Genomic DNA, 19,501 nt, shown 5'->3' with positions numbered 1-19,501 from the left:
GGATTGGGTATTCATAAATCATTTAATTCATCCACACAACCCACAATGAGGGCCATGAAGTAGAATATCAGTGCCCCCAAGTGGCCAAATGCTGCTATGACTATCAATCCATCCCCATCCTTTCCTAAACCAACGCAGAGCAGGTCTATTGGTTGTGTTTTTAAAAATGGAATAAACAGGAAGTTATGGGAAATTCATACTTAGATACACTGCTAATACAAAGGAGACGTGCTTTCTTCTTACGTAATTTTGAGCAGAATCATCACATTATCTACGGTGAACATACAGGGGCCTATGTAGGACCTTCTTCGCAGGACCTTATTACTCTTCCTTTTACCTTGCAGTTGATGAACATCTCCATTTGGAGGATCCCACTAGAGAGCAGTTGAACTCATATCCTTGTTGAACTGCACCCCTCCATCCCCCTTCCTCATGCATACACCCCCAAGTCAGCCATGACACACAGCATGCCAGAGAGAGCCAATCTTGAGAGGAGAAGAAGAGGAAGAGGCAAAGGCGGCGGCAAACTTGAACGCATCAGTGCAGGCAGGTGCTCAAGAACCCCTGTTGCCCAGGTAATACTAAAAAGCCAGCCAGAGATCACATTGGCCGCAAGCCATGTCAATCAAAAAGCTGTGCCAATCCCAGGCTGTTTCAGTCAAAAGGCATAAACCAGAGGCATTGCCCTTCAGAGGGGTTGAACCCCAAGCTCAGTGATCTCTTACCTCTGACTTCCCCTTATACAGGGATCAGGGAGAAGAGGGGCAATGCTCACCAGCCAAGACATAAACACACATGGATGAGATGGATGCGTGACACTCTGAAAGCTGAAGCGCAAGCAGCAGTGAGCGAGCAAGCAAGTGAATGAGCAGCAGAGAACGTTTGATGATGGAAAATCATTCAAGCGAGAGCAGTGTAAGCTTGAAATCACCACCCATCCCTACCCCGGAGACGTGCTCCCATCTCCACATACAAACGACAAACGTAAGCAAGCCTCCCCCATCCTATGCCCCCCCCCCCCTCACGTAATGAGGGTCAACCCCTTTGTCGACTCAGTCAGTACACAAGATCCAAGGCTTGTGACGGACAGGTAGTTGTCATGATTCAAGTTGCAAGGTGCGCTATCAGGGATTGGAGCTGGGTGACAGGTCAAAGTTCAGATCTCAGAAATGTCAGGAAGTTGATACCGACTACAAGTTGATACCAATTACGCTACAGGTGATCCTGACCTGGACTACAGTACAGCCGAATTACACTCTTCTTGGATATAACGGGACTTGCAACTGTTATACAAGTGCTCAAATAGAACTAAAGGTTGAAGCAGAGACTATAATGTTAGTTGTTTCTACACTCATTCCTTTAAGGTGTGCATAAGAGAGTTATAAGTGTATAATACTGTAGGTTTTTATGTCAAAAATGAACCTGAGAGTTCTGTGGGTTTGTTCAATCCCTGAAAGCACAGAGTGAAGCACAGATACAGTACACTGAAAGATACAGATATAGACAGAGAGACAGATATGACAAACAAGATAGACAGACATACAGTTATACAGCTGGCAAAGAGGAAGCCAGTGTTTGGTAGAGTGCAGTTCAGTCCATTACAAAGAACTTTCTGGTTACAGTCCAAAGCTCTCTATTTAAGCTCTCTGTAAAAAATGCTGATGACAATGCCAGTCCTGAATATGGCTGCTCACTTCCTAATTGTTCTATTAATTCAATCTAGAATCTACTGACTTAAATATCTAATAGTAATTAATGTATACTTGATTTGACGAGAACTCAAACACATTCAAAATGAGTTTTCCTCAGGGTTTTACCCTTGACAGACCTCAAAGTTACCCCTCATTTGTTTTGTTTGTTAGCTACGGTGTAAGATTTGTCAACCCCTATTTAACCTCTATGGGTAGTTTCTCTCTAGGATAGGTGTCTGGGTCTGTACCATTGTCATCAGTAGGGGGTGGTAGAAACCCGTGATATGATGACGAGGCAAAGTGGTAAGGAAACGTAAATATGACATGGTCATTCATTTGAACTGGACACCACTGCTGGAAAAAATGGACTGAGACAGAGTCGGAGAGGAATTATAGAAAATAGACAGACAGACAAGCAGACAGACAGACGGGCTATGCATTTCCCGTTACCTACACCCGAGCGGTCAGTACCTGAGCTGAAAAAGTATTCTGTTAACACCCATGGAGAGAGACACACAGAGAGGAGGTTGAGAGGGAGGGGGAGAGGGAGAGGGAGAGGGAGAGGGAAAAGGGAGGGGGAGACAGGTGTATGGGGGGTGGAGAAGGAGACAGGCGAGAGGGAGGTGGAGACAAGCAAGAGGGAGGTGAAGACAGACAAGAGGGAGGTGGGGACAGGAGAAAAGGAGGCAGGCGAGAGGAAGGTGGAGACAAGCGAGAGGGAGGTGGAAACAGGCGAGAGGGAGGTGGAGACAGGCGAGAGGGAAGTTAAGACAGGCGAGAGGGAGGTGGAGACAGGCGAGAGGGAGGTGGAGACAAGAGAGAGGGAGGTGGAGACAGGCGAGAGGGAGGTTGAGACAAGAGAGAGGGAGGTGGAGACAGGCGAGATGGAAGTGGAGACAGGCGAGAGGGAGGTGGAGACAAGCGAGAGGGAGGTGGAGACAGGCGAGAGGGAAGTGGAGACAGGCGAGAGGGAGGTGGAGACAGGCGAGAGGGAGGTGGAGACAGGCGAGAGGGAGGTGGAGACAGGCGAGAGGGAGGTGGAGACAGGCGAGAGGGAGGTGGAGACAAGAGAGAGGGAGGTGGAGACAGGCGAGAGGGAGGTGGAGACAGGCGAGAGGGAGGTAGAGACAAGCGAGAGGGAGGTGGAGACAGGCGAGAGGGAAGTGGAGACAGGCGAGAGGGAGGTGGAGACAGGCGACATGGAGGTGGAGATAGGTGAGATGGAGGGGTGAGGTGAGAGGGAGGGGGAGACAGACAGACAGACAGAAGAGGGTGAGACAGCAAGTGGAGGAGGGAAAACAAGAGTGAGAATCTGAGAGGCGGAGACAGAAAGACAGCGTTTTAAAAGACACTACAGAAGATCAACCACAGGAGAGGAAGAGAGACAAAGAGAGAGAAACGAGGAGAGAAAGAGAACATTCTGACAAAAGAGCACAACGACAGACAGGAGACATGCCAAGAAGGAGAACACTGGGTGATTCTGCATCTATCGCTACTAACACCAAGTGTGTGTGTGTGTGTGTGTGTGTGTGTGTGTGTGTGTGTGTGTGTGTGTGTGTGTGTGTGTGTGTGTGTGTGTGCACCCGTTTGTGTGCTCATCGTAACCCATTGACCACTGCTGCACACACTGTGCACGAGTGTGAATGTGTTATATATGTTGAATGGGTGCCAGTGTGACAAAGACTTATGTGTTTGCTGCCGAGCTGCAGTAGGCTGAAGTCACTGAGCTTTCCAAGCCTTTTCGGTTGGCCTCACTTGACACACTCTACCGTGTCAACTAGCTGCACAAACACTCTAACAAACATCTAACCCAGTTTCCACACATAACTAAGACTTAAAATGCCAACTTATTTTCTTCTTTTAGCACACATTTCTGTGTCTACATAGCGTAGATGGTTTAACTTTTTCATTCAGTCTTTGTGAAATTTGTCATCCTTAACAGTGAATGAATAAAAATCTGTGTAGATCTGTTCTGGTTATCTGTTTCATGTCTTCTCAACAATAACCTGTTAATCCTACATTACCCAGCGTACCACATTACTGAAGAATTAAAAGGAACAGGTGCCACAGGAAAGACTTGACCATGCAAGCTGGTGACATTCTGCATATCAAAAAACAGCCTTACACCACTTACCTGAAGTAAACAAAAACGTGACTGTGTGTAACAGCGTTAAAAGTCAGAGTTGACTCTGTGTGTGTGTGTGTGTGTGTGTGTGTGTGTGTGTGTGTGTGTGTGTGTGTGTGTGTGTGTGTGTGTGTGTGTGTGTGTGTGTGTGTGTGTGTGTCTGTGTGTCTGTGTGTGTGTGTGCGTGAATAAGAATGGTATTGAGTAAGAATGGTATGCGAGTAAGAGAAGTTTGTTGAGTAAGGATATATGTGTGTATGTGTGTGTGTGTGTGTGTGTGTGTGTGTGTGTGTGTGTGTGTGTGTGTGTGTGTGTGTGTGTGTGTGTGTGTGTGTGTGTGTGTGTGAATAAGAATGGTATTGAGTAAGAATGGTATGCGAGTAAGAGAAGTTTGTTGAGTAAGGATTTATGTGTGTCTGTGTGCGCATGAGCATGTGTGTATGTGTGTATGAGTAAAGATTGAGGTATGTGTGTGTGTGTGTGTGTGTGTGTGTGTGTGTGTGTGTGTGTGTGTGTGTGCTGTGTAGGCAGTGTGGACTTACCCTCATTGGTGAAGTGTGGAGACTCCTCAGCATAGACCTCCCCTGCTCCCACCTGTGTGAGGGCCGCCAGGTAGAACTTATAGCGGATGGCTCGTTCGGGCAGGCGGAGTGTGTACGTTGTCACGTTAGGTAGGAAACTCTGCATCTGCATAAGGCCTACACGCGACCCGTTCACTACAAGAACACACACAGTCAGTCAGCTGGTCAGGTAACAGTCATGCAGCTACTGTAAAAACACTTAACTGTCTATCATCGCAACGTTCATATATATATATATATATATATATATATATATATCTTGTGGAAGGATGAAATAGCATGAATAAATTCATCAAAATGAAGTTTTTAATGAAAATATGTCAATCATTATTTTAATATGTTGGCAACCTATTGTATAAAAGTGATAATGCCCTCGAAGCCGGTGTTTGGAGGATACGGTGCCAGTAGATCCTCCAAACACCGGCTTCTCGGGCATTATTATAACAAAAATACAAAAAGGCAAGTCAGTTAATTTAAGGACAACTTATTATTTATAATGATGGCCTACAGGACCATTATCACTTATTTCACATCAAATCGTATTTGTCACATGCACCGAATACAACAGGTGTAGACATTACAGTGAAATGCTTACTTACAAGCCCTTAACCAACAATGGAATTAAAAAAAGCGTTAACCTCTCTAGGCTAGGGGGCGGTATTTTCACGTCCGGATGAAAAGCGTTCCCAAAGTAAACTGCTTGCTACTCATGCCCAGATATGCATATTATAACAGAACTTATTTTGCAGGTGAAACCCCGAGGACAAACCAACCAGGATTTTTTGTTGTTGTTGAGGTCACTCTCTTTTCAATTAGTTTTTTTATGGGGATCTAGATTTCTAATGCACTTGCTTGCAGTACCTGTCGCTTCCACTAGATGTCATCAGTCTTTAGAAATTGGTTGATGTTTTTCCTTTCAGAAATGAAGAAGTAGGGCTGTTTAGAACGAGGGTCGAGTGTAGTGTACTGTTGTGGTTGGGGCGCACGACCTGAGAACTCACTCCACTTTGTTTTTATCTGCTATTGAACGCAGTTTATCCTGTCTTCAATTTTATAGATTATTTACGTTAAAAAAATACCTAAAGTTGTATTAAGAAAGTTGTTTGAAATGTTTGAACAAAGATTACAGGTAACTTATTAGATATTTTGTAGTCATGTTGCGCGAGATTGAACCAGTGTTTTTCTGGATCAAATGCGCCAAATAAATGGACATTTTGGAGATATAATGACGGAATTAATCAAACAAAAGGACCATTTGTGATGTTTATGGGACATATTGGAGTGCCAACAAAAGAGGATCTTCAGTTTTCAGTTTTGTGTCGCGCCTGGCGGAATGAAATATGATTGTCTGTGTTTGTTTGATGGGGTGCTGTCCTCAGATAATAGCATGGTTTGCTTTCACCGTAAAGCCTTTTTGAAATCTGACGTGGTGGCTTAACAAGAAGTAAAGCTTTAATTTGGTGAATGTTGATGATTGTATGAAAGTAAAATATTTCTAATAATTTAATTAGAATTTGGCGCTCTGCCATTTCACCGGATGTTGTCAAATCGAGAATCCGTCTCCACACCACGTGCTCTCACCACTGGTGTCCCCCAGGGCTCTGTTCTAAATCATTGCTATGACGACACACAATTAATCTTCTCCTTTCCCCCTTCTGATGACCAGGTGGCGAATCGCATCTCTGCATGTCTGTTATGACGGATGGCAAACGGAGCTGAAGGACTGCCCGTGATTGATCACGGTTGACAACTCCATTGTGTCCTCCTCCCAGAGCGCTAAGAACCTTGGCGTGATCCTGAAACACCCTGTCAAAAAGGCGGTGGCCCGTTCCTGTAGGTTCATGCTCTACAACATCCAAAAATAATTGAAGCCTGCCTCACACAGGAAGCGGCGCAGGTCCTAATCCAGGCACTTGTCATCTCCCGTCTGGATTACTGCAACTCGCTGTTGGCTGGGCTCCCTGCCTGTGCCATTAAACCCCTACAACTCATCCAGAACGCCGCAGAAACCTTCCCAAGTTCTCTCACGTCCCCGCTCCTCCGCTCCCTCCACTGGCTTCCAGTTGAAGCCATCCGCTACAACCATGGTGCTTGCCTACGGAGCTGTGAAACGGCACCTCAAACCTCCAGGCTCTGATCAGGCCCTACACCCAAAAGGGCACTGCGTTCATCCACCTCTTGCTACCACTGAGGAAGTACAGTTCCCGCTCAGCCCAGTCAAAACTGTTCGCTGCTCTGGCCCCCCAATGGTGGAACAAACTCCCTCACGAGGACAGCGGACAATCACCACCTTCCGGAGACACCTGAAACCCCACCTCTTTTAGGAATACCTAGGATAGGATAAAGTAATCCCTCTCATTTAGATGCACTACTGTTCCACTGGAGGTCATAAGGTGAATGCACTAATTTGTAAGTCGCTCTGGATAAGAGCGTCTGCTAAATGACTTAAATGTAAATGTAAAATGTAAATCGATCCCGTTAATGGGATTTGATCACTAAGAAGTCAAAAATAGATCATATAAAAAATTATAATTGAAGAGGAGCAGAAAAATAACAGACACGAGGCTATATGGAGTCCCGGAACATATTCCAGTCTGTGCTAGCAAAACAGTTTTGTAGCATAGCATCTGCGTCATCTGACCACATCTTTATTGACTGAGTAACTGGGGTTTCTTGCTTAAATCTTTGCTTGTAAGCAGGAATCAGGAAGATATAAATATGGTCAGATGGATGGCGAGGGAGAGCTTTGTATGTGTCTCTGTGTGTGGATTAAAGGTGGTCTAGAGTTCTTTCCCCTCTGGTTGCACATTTAACATGCTGTTAGAAATTAGGGAAACGGATTCCTTGCATTAAAGTCCACGGCCACTAGGAGCGCCGCCTCTGTATGAGCGTTTTCCTGTTCGCTTATGGCCCTATACAGCTCATTGAGTGTGGTCTTAGTGCCAGCACCGGTTTGTGGAGGTAAATAGACAGCTACGAAGAATATAGATTAAAACTATCTTGGTAAATAGTGTGGTCTACAGCTTATCATGAAAACCTCGAGACTCCCTTACTATTAGATTTTGTGCTCCAGCTGTTGTTTACAAATATACACAGACCGTTACCCCTTGTCTTACCGGAGGCGGCTGTTCTATCTTACCGGTGCAGTGTAAAACCGGGCAGCTGTATTTTATCCATTTGTCGTTCAGCCACGACACAGTGAAACATAAGAATTACAGTTTTTAATGTCCTGTTGGTAGGATATTCGTGATCGTAGTTCGTCTATTTTGTTATCCAATGATTGTACGTTGGCTAATAGTGCTGATGGTAGAGGCAGATTTCCCACTCGCCTTCAGATCCTTACAAGGCACCCTGACATACATCCCCAATATCTCCGTCTCCTTCTCATGCGAAGCACAGGGTTTTGGGCATTGTCGGGCATCTGAAATAAATCCTTTGCGCCCGACTCATTAAAGAAAAAAACTCTTCTTCCATGACGATGTGAGTAATCACTGTCCTGATATCTAGAAGCACTTTTCGGTCATAAGGGACGGTGGTAGAAACATCATGTACAAAATAAATAACAAATAACGCAAAAAAAACACACACAATAGCACAATTGGTTAGAAGACCGTAAAACGGCAGCCATCTCCTCCGGCGTCATTATCTAGAGGAATTAGAAAGACCTTTCCGACCTTCTACCCAAAGTTCTTGTGCAGTGTATACCGCTGAACTGATAACGTGTCTGTCGTTTGACTGTGTAACTAACCAATCAGAAGTGCTCACCTTTCTGGTACTTGACTGGGTAGCCAATCAGAAGAGCACCCCTCTCTGTCTTTTGAGTGGGTATCCAATCAGAAGAGCTCCCCTCTCTGTCTTTTGAGTGGGTATCCAATCAGAAGGGCTCACCTGTCTGGTAGTTGAGTTTATATCCAATCAGAATGCCGTTAGGCTCCAGGGGTTTGTCCCACTCCAGGTGGATAACATCTGTACTCCGCTGGATGATCTTAAAGAACTTAGGAGCTTCTGGCACTAAACACACAGGGGAGAGAGGGAAAGAGAGGGGGAAGGATGTTAGAATGAGGGAGAGCGTGGGAGAGAGAAAGAGGGAGAGAGTTGGTAGGTGTAGGAGAGAGAGTGAGTTACAGTGTAAAAATCATTTGTCCAATGGACTGTATGATAGTTGGAGTTGTCCTTCTCTCTCCCTGTCTCACCTCCTTCCTTGGTACGGAACTCCACATGGTTGCTAGGCGGTCCCTCGTAGCGATTGTTGGCGACCACCATGTATATGCGGTAGTGGCTGTATGGCTGTAGGTCTGTCAGTATGCCAGTAGGCTGGGCCACGGTACTGTAGAACCCTTTAGTCTTCTTCTCTTTATTCACACGCAGACCCTTCACCATGCTGCCCTCACGCCAGTAGTACACCTGAGAGAGAGGGCCCACACACATTGTCATCACAGGGTGGTAGAAACACATGGTGTGTCTGTATGTATGTCTGTCTGTGGCCACGTGTGCCGTGTGTGTGTGTGTGTTTGTGTGTGTGTGTGTGTGTGTGTAGTGGGCTACAGTTCTCACCCTGTACTCCTTGAACTCTCCCAATACAGTGCTGGGATCTACTGGGGTCCAGTGGACATTGACCTTGGTGCTGTCAATCTTAGACACTCGCAGGTCAGTGGGAGGGGCTGTGGGCTCTGGAGGTACACACAGGTAGGAGATCATCAGCATGACAAGAGAGAAAGAAGAGAGAGACGAGAGCTAACATTTGCTCGTTCCAAAAAGATGATGAATGGTAAAGAAACGTTGCTTCATGGGTATGTAGGTTTGTGTGGGTACGTACTGTCCTCCCCAGAGTATCCTATGATGATGTTGGACTCGCCTCCCAGTCCAAAGTCATTCACAGCCCGCAGTTTGATCTCATAGGGTACGTAGGTCTCTGTGTCGTGGACAATGTGCTTTGCACCCACTGTAGTCACATTACTCCATTCCTCCCCCGTATCCTTCCGTCGCCACCACACCGAGTAGTGCAGGTTAGGGCCGTTTCGCTCTGTGTCCAACAAGGGCTGGAAAGCGCAAAAAGACACACACATTAGTCTAGTTTTTACTGGCTGAAACAACCTTGCCATTGAGGGTGTCATTGCTCCTCGTGAAGGGTAATGAGCGAAACCATGACATCAGTCCCTGCTATGATCCTCTTTCTGTCTCTCACCTCCCAGCTGATCTCCATGTTGTTCTTCTTGGTGCCCCAGCCTTTCAGGCCTCTAGGGATAACTTCTGGAGCTAAAACACACAGGGACACATGTCATCTCTCTGGCTAAAATACACTACCGTCAAAAGTTTTAGAACACCTACTCATTCAAGGGTTTTTCCTTATTTTTACTATTTTCTAAATTGTAGAATAATAGTGAAGACATCAAAACTATGAAATAACACATGGAATATTGTAGTAACCAAACAAGTGTTAAACAAATTCAATTCTAATTTGTATTTGAGATTCTTCAAATAGCCACCCTTTTCCTTGATGACAGCTTTGCACACTCTTGGCATTCTCTCAACCAGCTTCACCTGGAATGCTTTTCCAACAGTCTTGAAGGAGTTCCCACATATGCTGAGCACTTGTTGGCTGCTTTTCCTTCACTCTGCGGCCCAACTCATCCCAAACCATCTCAATTTGGTTGAGGTTGGGGATTGTGGAGGCCAGGTCATCTGATGCAGCATTCCATCACTCTCCTTCTTAGTCAAATAGCCCTTACACAGTCTGGAGGTGTGCTGGGTCATTGTCCTGTTGTTAAACAAATGATAGTCCCACTAAGCGCAAACCAAATGGGATGGCACATCGCTGAAGAATGAGGTGGTAGCAATGCTGCGTAAGTGTGCCTTGAATTCTAAATGAATCACAGACAGTGTCACCAGCAATGCACCCCCACACCATTATACATCCTCCTCCATGCTTCACGGTGGGAAGCACACATGCGGAGATCATCTGTTCACCCACACCGCGTCTCACAAAGGCATGGCGGTTCGAACCAAAAATCTCAAATTTGGACTCCAGACCAAAGGACAAATTTCCACCGGTCTAATGTCCATTGCTCATGTATTTCTTGCCCCAAGCAATTATCTTCTTCTTATTGGTGTCCTTTAGTAGTAGTTTCTGTGCAGCAATTGGACTATGAAAGCCTGATTCACACAGTCTCCTCTGAACAGTTGATGTTGACTGTTGTCTGTTACTTGACCTCTGTGAAACATTTATTTGGGCTGTATATTTCACAGAACTCCTAAAAAAGACACCCCCACCTGCCCTCCCTTCACCCTCCCTCGTTGCCTCCATTATCCTCCTTGATAACCCACTAGTATTGTGGTGAGGATTGGCTGGAGAAAGATCTGGTCGAACATCCTCCTAAATTCCCTTATCCCTACCCCCATCCATCCCCTCTCTCCCTCCCGGTGTCTGACTCACGGGCTCCGCTGGTCTGGTATCGTTGCGAGGGGAGGCTGGGGCGGCTCTGGCCCACAGAATTGACAGCGATGACTCTGAACTGGTAGTTGACGAAAGGAGAGAGCTCCAGGATGACAGTGTTGATGTCTCCGGGATAACTAGACAGGTTCTGCCACTTGCCTGACTCCCAACGGTCCTCCTCAAACTGAACCACGAACACTGCAGGGAAGAGGTGTGACAAGCCATGGAACGGTTGAATGTACGTATGTATTGGGGTTACATTGGGAAGTAGTCTTGTGTGTGAGTGAGTGAGTGAGAGAGGTGTGTGTGTGTGTGTGTGTGTGTGTGTGTGTGTGTGTGTGTGTGTGTGTGTGTGTGTGTGTGTGTGTGTGTGTGATGTTACTTTGTGTGAAGTGTGTACACGCGTGTGTGTATTTACATGTGACGGGGCTGTTGTGATCATCTCCATGTATCCAGGTGAGTCGTATGTTGCGTTCTTTAGCGTCAGTCAGCTCCAGGTCCGTGGGAGAGTCAGGACGGTCTACACACAGGAGGGCCATAGGGTTAGATGGTACACAATCACAAACACACAACACATGCATTCAAGCAAACACACACTCACGCACACACGCATATTGACACACACACCAGCACGTGCACATGCATGCACAGACACACTCATACGCACACAGACACGCAACCAAACACACTGATACGCACACACACACGTATAGTGCATTCGGAAAGTATTTTCCAGATTTTGTTACGTTACAGCCTTGTTCTTAAATGGATTCATTCTTTTTTTTTCTACCATAAAGACCTGATTGGTGGAGTGCTGCAGAAATGGTTCTCCCAGCTCCACAGAGGAACTCTGGGGCTCTGTCAGAGTGGCCATCGGGTTCTTGGTCACCTCCCTGTTTTGGTACCCTTCCCCAGATCTGTGCCTCGACACAATCCTGTCTCGGAGCTCTATGGACAATTCCTTTGACCTCATGGCTTGGTTTTTGCTCTGACATGCACTGACCTTATATAGACAGGTGTGTGCCTTTCCAAATAATGTTAAATCAATCGAATTTACCACAGGTAATCAATGGAAACAGGATCCAACTGAGCTCAATTTCGAGTCTAATAGCAAAGAGTCTGAATACTTATGTAAATAAGATATTTCTGATTTATAACATTTGCTAACATTTCTAAAAAATGGTTTTCACTTTCTCATTATGGGTTATTGTGTGTAGACTGATGAGGAAAATGTTTTATTTAATTCATTTTAGAATAAGGCTGTAACGTAACAAACTGTGAAAAAAGTCAAGGTGTCTGAATACTTCCCAAATACACGCACACACACACACACACAGATGCACAAACATACACCCTTTCAGCCATAGGCATATTTATACTCATATCTCTTACACACTGCATTCATTCCTTTGGCATTAGGAAGCAATAGTCCAAACGAACCACTGTTATGCTTATTAGAGTGAAGAGAGAGCAAAAAAGATAGAAATACACAGAGAGAGAGAGAGAGAGAGAGAGAGAGAGAGAGAGAGAGAGAGAGAGAGAGAGAGTGGAAAAGGCCACGGATGTTACCTGTAGGCAAGACACTAGACAGGGAGGCGTCCTCTGTGAGGGGGGCAGGGGGGTAAAGGTCAGAGGTTAAAGGTTAGAGGTTAGTCAGAGCATTAGTACAGTGGAGGAAACCCATCCACTACAGTACTACAACTGGTGTAGGGTGAAGTTGCCCCTAGACGCTAATCTTGGGTCAGTTTAGCATTTTCCTGACTAGTGGTTAAGGATAGAATTGGAAGAGGGGAGACTGATCCTAGATCTGTATCTAGGGGAAACTTTACCCGGAAGCACTATAACTACACAACCAGGAAACATATGTAGTACGATCCACCACCGATGCTGAGGACCTACAAACTATTAGTAGCAGGAGTCTGATAGAAGTCAATAATGAGAGTAAATTCAGTGACATAAAACAATTCCATGTATTATAGTGTTATCTATGCAGGGCTAACTACAACGTTAAGAAGATGTGGGTTGATGAGAAGATGATTTGTAGAATGAAAGTAGACCATTTTCAAATCCATGTTGAACCAATCCATGTTGGTTTATGTAGCTGGGTCTTGTAGGGCGAGAGTGTGTGTGTGTGTGTGTGTGTGTGTGTGTGTGTGTGTGTGTGTGTGTGTGTGTGTGTGTGTGTGTGTGTGTGTGTGTGTGTGTGTGTGTGTGTGTGTGTGTGTGTGTGTACCTGACACAGTAAGGCGTGCCGAGGCAGTGTCTTGGTCAATCTCTGTTTTAACAGTGCAGGTGTATGTTCCTTCATCTCCCTCATGGACATTGGGGATGGACAGAGAATCCTCATCCTTCTTCAACCTACAGTGCATAGACAAGGAAGGGAAAATATTACTGTGCTTGAACTATTGGAAACAATTAACTATTACAGCCAATGATACAGTGCTAACAGAATCACCAATTGTGGTCAATAAGGTATAATAATATATATATAATAATATAATATAATTTAATAAGGCTCCCTATATTTTCTATGTATGTTTTCTGCCATAGGTAAACGCTCATGCAAAATAAATAAGGTGTGTAAACGGCGTTTACTATAGTACTTATTACAACATTATTACAACATTATCACTCCATTATCACACTTTAACTTTACCTTACTATTGATCAATCGTGTACAATTCATCACATGTCACACAGGGGACAACAAAGTTACAGAAATCTGTTGTTGATTGTGTTTTGGGGTGTGTTTTACCTCGATCCCAGGGAGAGAGGCTTGTCATCCTTCAGCCAGGTAACAGTGATGGGCAGGGTGAGGTCTGATTTGACCCGGCAGTCGAAACGAGCCATGGTGCCTCTGATGGCTGACTGGTGCTCTGGAGCCCTGACGATACGGGTCGGCTCTGAAACACACCCGGGAAACAGCACACACGCATGCACATCCGGGACAATAAGTGGGGATATAAGGAAGGCAATGTTCTCCTTGATCCCTGACAAACACATTCGTGGAATTTCCGATCAGCTGCAACTCAGTAATATGAACAGTCGCTTTCTCATGATATGGGATGTTATTAAGGCCACTTTCTTATGACATGGGATGAATGAGAATGACAAATGCACTGCTGAATATGAATGTCCAATGCGAACCTCTAAGAAATGTCGTCTGCTCTGAGAAAGGAAAGGTCCGAGGTGTGATACAAATCTTTAGAGAGGATGGAAGATTCAATCCAAAATCACATGGGTTGATAAGGCACTTAGAACTGTTTGGCGACAACACAGGGACTATTTGGCACCGAGGAAGAAGAAGGATGGTGTGCTGTGATGTGATTGGTTGCTCTCTAACCTTTGACCTCCAGGCGGACCTGGTTCTCCTCCTTGCCCAGGATGTTCCTGGCCACGCAGGTGTAGGTCCCCTGGTCCTCAGCCCGTGCACGCTTGATCTCTAGGGTCCCGTTGATGTAGACCCGATAGTGACCACCGTCCAGACCACTTCCTTGACCATTCTTAAACCTTTATGGGCACAAACACAGAGGGGGAAAATACTCAGCGTAAGACACACTTTTTTCAAGTATCAGAAACGGAACATGATCCGTACTGTTCCATTATTTTAAAAGCACGGAAACCGGTCAGTAACGTTATTTTACGTTGCAGGCATTTCTTTTCTAGTTCCACAACAAAACGCAACAACACTCCTATGCAAAGCCCTCACTCTGTCACTCAGAATCTTATTCCAGCATCTGCCTGCAAGCTGAAAATCTCTGCCAGTGCGTGTGTGTGTTTAGGCTACCTGCCCCTCCCCCCTGAAAAGCATAAGCTAATATACTGACGTTAGAAGTGTGAAAAGATAGGAAGAGAGATTTTTTATTAGGTAGAGAAGAAAGGATTCACTTGTTCAATGCTAGTTAAGAACATTATAGGCCTAGTTATCACATTTAACATTGGATTTATTAACTACAAAAAGAAAATCAGTGTTTTTAATTCTGGTGCAGCTTCTATGAAGGCACTTTAAATGTCCTTTGAGCTTGCTAGCTCAAGCTTGTTAGCTAGCTAGTTCAAGCTCGTTAGCTAGTTAGCTCAAACTTGTTATCTAGCTAGCTTAACCCTTTCATGCGTGAGTTCCAAATATCTCTAACGGTCGCCCAGCGTGAGTTTTTTTATGCACGTGATGTTAGAATGTTCTCTCCATTCCAGAATGTGATTGATACGTAACAGTACATTTTATCCGCGCTGCCCTCAAACTAAAGCACGCAGCCTGTTTATATTTATAGGTTGTTTTAACTTCAATTTCAAATGATTTTCAAACAAGTTTTTATTTTCTAAAAACAGTTTGAATTTAGGTGTGTTACGCCTCCTCATTCATTCACATAAAAATAGTCATTTTTACTTTTGCGGATAATTACATTTTTGGGACATTTCTGACACGGACAAAATTCCCCAAGCACTACCCAATTGTTTGTGCAGTTCACGTCTGCAGACATTTGCTCATCTCCCGTCAGAACAGGATCTGCACACGTGTTCACATTTTCTATTCCACATTTCTATTGTAGCGTACTGTATGTATGGAGCATAATATATTTGTGTATATTCTTTATCACCGACACGTGAGGTAACGTTACTCATTTTATAACCTTTATGGTGTTATAGTCAATCGTGCTTACGTAGCCACATTCTTCTATTAGCTCTGTAAAACAATGCTAAATGCGTCAGAGAAGTATTATCTTGTGTTGCATTTTGAAGCTACCATGGCCTTATGACTCTCAAGTGGTGCAGCGGTCAAAGGCACAGCACATCAGTACTAGAGGCGTCACTACAGACTCCCTGGTTCAAATAGGCTGCGTTTCCATCAAAGTAAGTGCCTTATTACGTTATAATAGTTATAATAATAGTTTCTGCTGTAGCTGTAGATCATAATATATTCCTTATAACTGCGGACACGTGAGGTAACGTTACACATGTTATAACCTTTATGGTGTTATTGTCAATCATGCTTACCTAGCTACATTATTCTATTAGCTCTGTAAAACGATGCTAGTTGCGTCAGAAAACTATTAGCTTGTGTTGTATTTTGAAGCTACCCTGGCCTTATGACTTCCAAGTGGCGCAGCGGTCTATGGCACTACAGACACCCTGGTTCAAATCCAGGCTGTATCACAACTGGCTGTGATTGGGCGTCCCATATTGCAGCGCACAATTGGCCCAGCGTTGTCCGAGTTTGGCCGGTGTAGGCCATCATTGTAAATACTAATTTGTTCTTAAATTACTTGCCTAGTTAAATAAATAAAAGATATGACCATGGTTTGTTTATTTGGTCTATTCAGCATAGCTCTGTTCTGCCCTGCCTTGCCCCCTTGTGGAGCTCAAAAGTTAATTTCTTACTGTTATAACTCAAATCTGTGATTTTGTCAATGCAATAAACTATTTTTTTATAGCAGTGTTTATTATGTTACTTTTTGTAGTATTGTTTTATTGCTATATCCTTATATTGTATTCTAATGAATAATTCCTCTTTATTCTGTACTTTCAGAAACCAGAAACATTATTTGTCAATATCATAACTGGAGCTGGACATCTTTGGAGCTGAAGAATGAGGACAGCTTTTGTATGCTAACGTACACTCCTTAACAGTTGTACTGGATGAAAACACAGCAAGAAAACACATATGCCAATATGTAATATTAATCTATTTTATTGCAGTACTGGTAGTTGGTTCAACAACTTGTTTTACTAGAGGACAAAAAACTGAATATGCATAACCCATATTTAATATCCATGCAGTGACTGAACAACAACTGCATTTCCACCCCCATCTCTAAGGCATAGTATCATGGCTGCAACAACACTGAATGGCGCAGAGTGGGAGGTTACGTGGTTGACTGCCGGCACGCGCTACTTGTATCAATAAATCACTATCAGAAAATGTTTTGTGTGGTAATTATTTGTGTATTTACGATTTTATTCACATGTTTTCAATTCTAGGTGACAAATCATGCATTCCGATTCTTGCACAGATTGTAATGGGCACATATTATGTGTGTAAAATACCTTTTGAAGGTTGTACTGATTATGATGAGCTAAGCTAATTCCAGCTGTGTATCCATGTTTGTTGACATACAATGCATTCTGGGATTCACGTCTGTTTGACCAAAGATGTTATAACAAAATGAGGTGAGTAAGAGTTCACTAATTTTTTGAGGACTTCCGGAAATTCATGGTGGAATGTGAACGACGGTAGATGACACACCCCTTCAACATGCATACTACAAACAGACCAAACTCATCTCGTCTTCTCTTATTATCTTCGGTTTCTGTGAGGAAAAATGCATGGCTGCGCACTGAAACTAATGTCGGATTACTTTCGATTTCTATAAAGTGTTTTACCTAGTTATTTCGATCAATGGTGAGCTCACTCACCCGTGATGTGATTAATTATATACAGTAATTGCTATTAGCTAATTCATATTGTAGTTTACGTCAGCCGAGAGTTAGAAAATATGACTGCTTGTGTTGGGTCAATCTTTCCTCAGCGCTAGGACAAATGTAGCCTACATTTTTCCGGTTAGGATGATTGTGTTATGCTATATCTTCTGTGAATATCTGAACAATCCATCCAAAAATAAACTGCTGACATTCTGGACATAACTTTGTAAGGACTGTGTTTGTGTAAATAGTTTCTGAAAAAAGTGTGGCCAGCTCAAACGCTGATTGTTGCGTCATTCCGAAACTGCCGTTCTAAACTAGCATTCTAAATGAGTGTTCTAAACACACAGGTGTGACGCTTCAGGGACCACTGTAGAACGATCACACCCGTGTGATGGTACGTGTGAAAGGGTTAAAGGAAATTCAAAGTTCCTTCCTAGATGCTGCTCCCAGGTATAATTCTGTGGACCTAGTTCAGATAATGCATGTCATAACAAGATGCCTAGCGCTTCAAGCCTGTTCCTCAACCCTCTCACTCTCTTCCCGCCCCGTAAAATTTCAGTCACATCTTGCGCATAGGCAACTCTACACAAGTCAGTCATCTGCAGTCACAGCATAGTCTTACCTCTTTGTTGATTGATATCCATTGAATTGTGTCCATTTTCTGCTGGTCTCTCTATCATCTACACAACTAGCTTGCCTGCTCTATCCGCACCGATTGATTAATTAATGAGCTACAACTGTTGATTTCACAGGTTAAAAGGGAATAGAAAGAAACAATATAAACCAGTACTTTTTGGGGGTTCGAACCAGTTCAGAACACTATTTTACTAGTCGGAAGAGTGTAACGGAACCCCCCAAAAATAGTGGCTCAGTTCAGAACAAAACAATTGAAAAAAAATGTGGTTCCAACCCCTGACACGCACATCCATACACGTACCCACACACACAACTTTTAAACTTTTTGCACTCATATCTCCTCAGGAGGTAAGGTATCTATTCTATCTGGGTCTTTCTTTCCATACTCACTAGTATATGCATTTTTTTTTTGTGTGGACCACTGGAAGAGTAGATGTTGCACTACAGCTAATGGAGATCCTAATGAACTAAACTAAACTCACCAGCGTAGCTCAGGAAGTGGCGAGCCAAAATAGGGACAGTCCAGGAAGGTTCTGTTGTTCTCTATCACCTTTATCAGCTGGTTCTTAGGACCCAGCATTCTGGGGGCCATGTCTACAGAGAGAGAGGAAGAGAGAGAGAGAAAGAGAGAGGAAGAGAGGGAGAGGAAGAGAGAGAGACATAATACATTTACATATTTAGTCCCATTTAATTATAGCTTCATTACTCATCATCATAACCATCATCACCACTCTCTTTCTTACCCAGTATGCTAATGAATGCGTTGGCCAGCAAGTAACCATGGTCATTGGATGCATTACACTGGTACACAGCGCTGCTGCCGATCTGAACGGAGCGGAACATGATGGTGTCACCTTCCACCTTTCTGCTAGGGTTGGGCAAGGAGCCTGGAAGAGGGGGAGAAAGGAGGAGAGAGAGAGAAAAGAGAGACAGAGAAAGAGAGATAATGTAAAATGTAAAAACAGGCTGGATGTGGAAGCAGCTGATTTGAGTTGGCTTATTTTGATAGTATTTCCATGGCTGATGAATGATGTTGAATGGGTTGTGAAGGACTCACTATTGCTGTTGATCGGCCCTCCGTTGACCAGCCACTCGATGTGAGGTTTGGGGTTTCCATTGGCCCGACACACCAGACGACCGTTCTCATCCGGCGCTAGCACCAGATTGGACGGCTGGTCCAGCCAATAGGGAGCCGCTGTTGGGTACAAGAGACGCCATCGGTCAGATGGTCAACCAAACAGATCGACACGCACGTACGCAAAACACATGCAACACCCACCCGGACGCTCACATGCATGGCAACACACACACCCCTCCCCTCCTTACCTTTAACCTGGACGTAGATGGAGTGTCGGATGCTTCCTATCTGATTGTTGGCCATACACATGTACTCCCCTGCGTCCTCCTCTGACACACTGTCGATACGCAGAGTCTTATTGAAGTTGTCTAGTTTCACCTTCTGGTTCAGGTCTCCCCCCTTCTTAAACCACTTTATACTGGGAGTTGGACTGAGAGAGGGAGGGAGGGAAGGGAAAGAGTGGGTGAGATGGGAGAGGGAATAGGGGGTGAGATGAGGTGTTATTTTTCCTGATAAAAGATAGATTGTGTGTGTGTG

At 44.3% G+C, this 19,501-nt stretch overlaps 1 protein-coding gene and 1 long non-coding RNA gene across 13 annotated transcripts in view; one reads left to right on the top strand and one right to left on the bottom strand.

The window, feature by feature from the left end:
* The window catches only part of LOC115142940 (neurofascin-like), a 147,922-nt gene that overhangs the window by 25,644 nt on the left and 102,777 nt on the right, over positions 1-19,501 (bottom strand). For 7 of the 11 annotated variants that reach the window (XM_065001731.1, XM_065001729.1, XM_065001734.1 and 4 more), the window contains 16 exons: positions 19,213-19,394; positions 18,944-19,081; positions 18,630-18,773; positions 18,369-18,480; positions 14,174-14,340; positions 13,586-13,733; positions 13,064-13,188; positions 12,400-12,432; positions 11,249-11,350; positions 10,831-11,028; positions 9,583-9,653; positions 9,214-9,436; positions 8,952-9,067; positions 8,591-8,801; positions 8,286-8,408; positions 4,359-4,532 (listed from right to left, as the gene is read on the bottom strand). In XM_065001731.1, the coding sequence (XP_064857803.1) occupies positions 4,359-4,532; positions 8,286-8,408; positions 8,591-8,801; positions 8,952-9,067; positions 9,214-9,436; positions 9,583-9,653; positions 10,831-11,028; positions 11,249-11,350; positions 12,400-12,432; positions 13,064-13,188; positions 13,586-13,733; positions 14,174-14,340; positions 18,369-18,480; positions 18,630-18,773; positions 18,944-19,081; positions 19,213-19,394 (2,267 nt within the window). Of the gene's footprint in view, positions 1-2,162; positions 2,181-4,358; positions 4,533-8,285; positions 8,409-8,590; positions 8,802-8,951; positions 9,068-9,213; positions 9,437-9,582; positions 9,654-10,830; positions 11,029-11,248; positions 11,351-12,399; positions 12,433-13,063; positions 13,189-13,585; positions 13,734-14,173; positions 14,341-18,368; positions 18,481-18,629; positions 18,774-18,943; positions 19,082-19,212; positions 19,395-19,501 lie in introns of all 11 variants that reach the window. The other 4 variants (XM_065001733.1, XM_065001738.1, XM_065001739.1 and 1 more) reach the window with 2 other exon arrangements.
* On the top strand, positions 15,660-16,747 carry LOC135560217 (uncharacterized). Of its 2 annotated transcripts, none has more exons than XR_010458802.1 (2): positions 15,660-15,678; positions 16,355-16,747. It is a non-coding gene; the product is annotated as an uncharacterized LOC135560217 (long non-coding RNA). The 2 variants fall into 2 exon arrangements; XR_010458803.1 differs by lacking the exon at positions 15,660-15,678 and adding an exon at positions 15,685-16,064.

Source organism: Oncorhynchus nerka, linkage group LG15, assembly GCF_034236695.1.
Source record: "Oncorhynchus nerka isolate Pitt River linkage group LG15, Oner_Uvic_2.0, whole genome shotgun sequence".
Lineage (NCBI taxonomy): Eukaryota > Metazoa > Chordata > Actinopteri > Salmoniformes > Salmonidae > Oncorhynchus > Oncorhynchus nerka.
The sequence above is the reverse complement of the archived record's forward strand: the minus strand, read 5'-3'. Positions and strand labels throughout refer to the sequence as shown.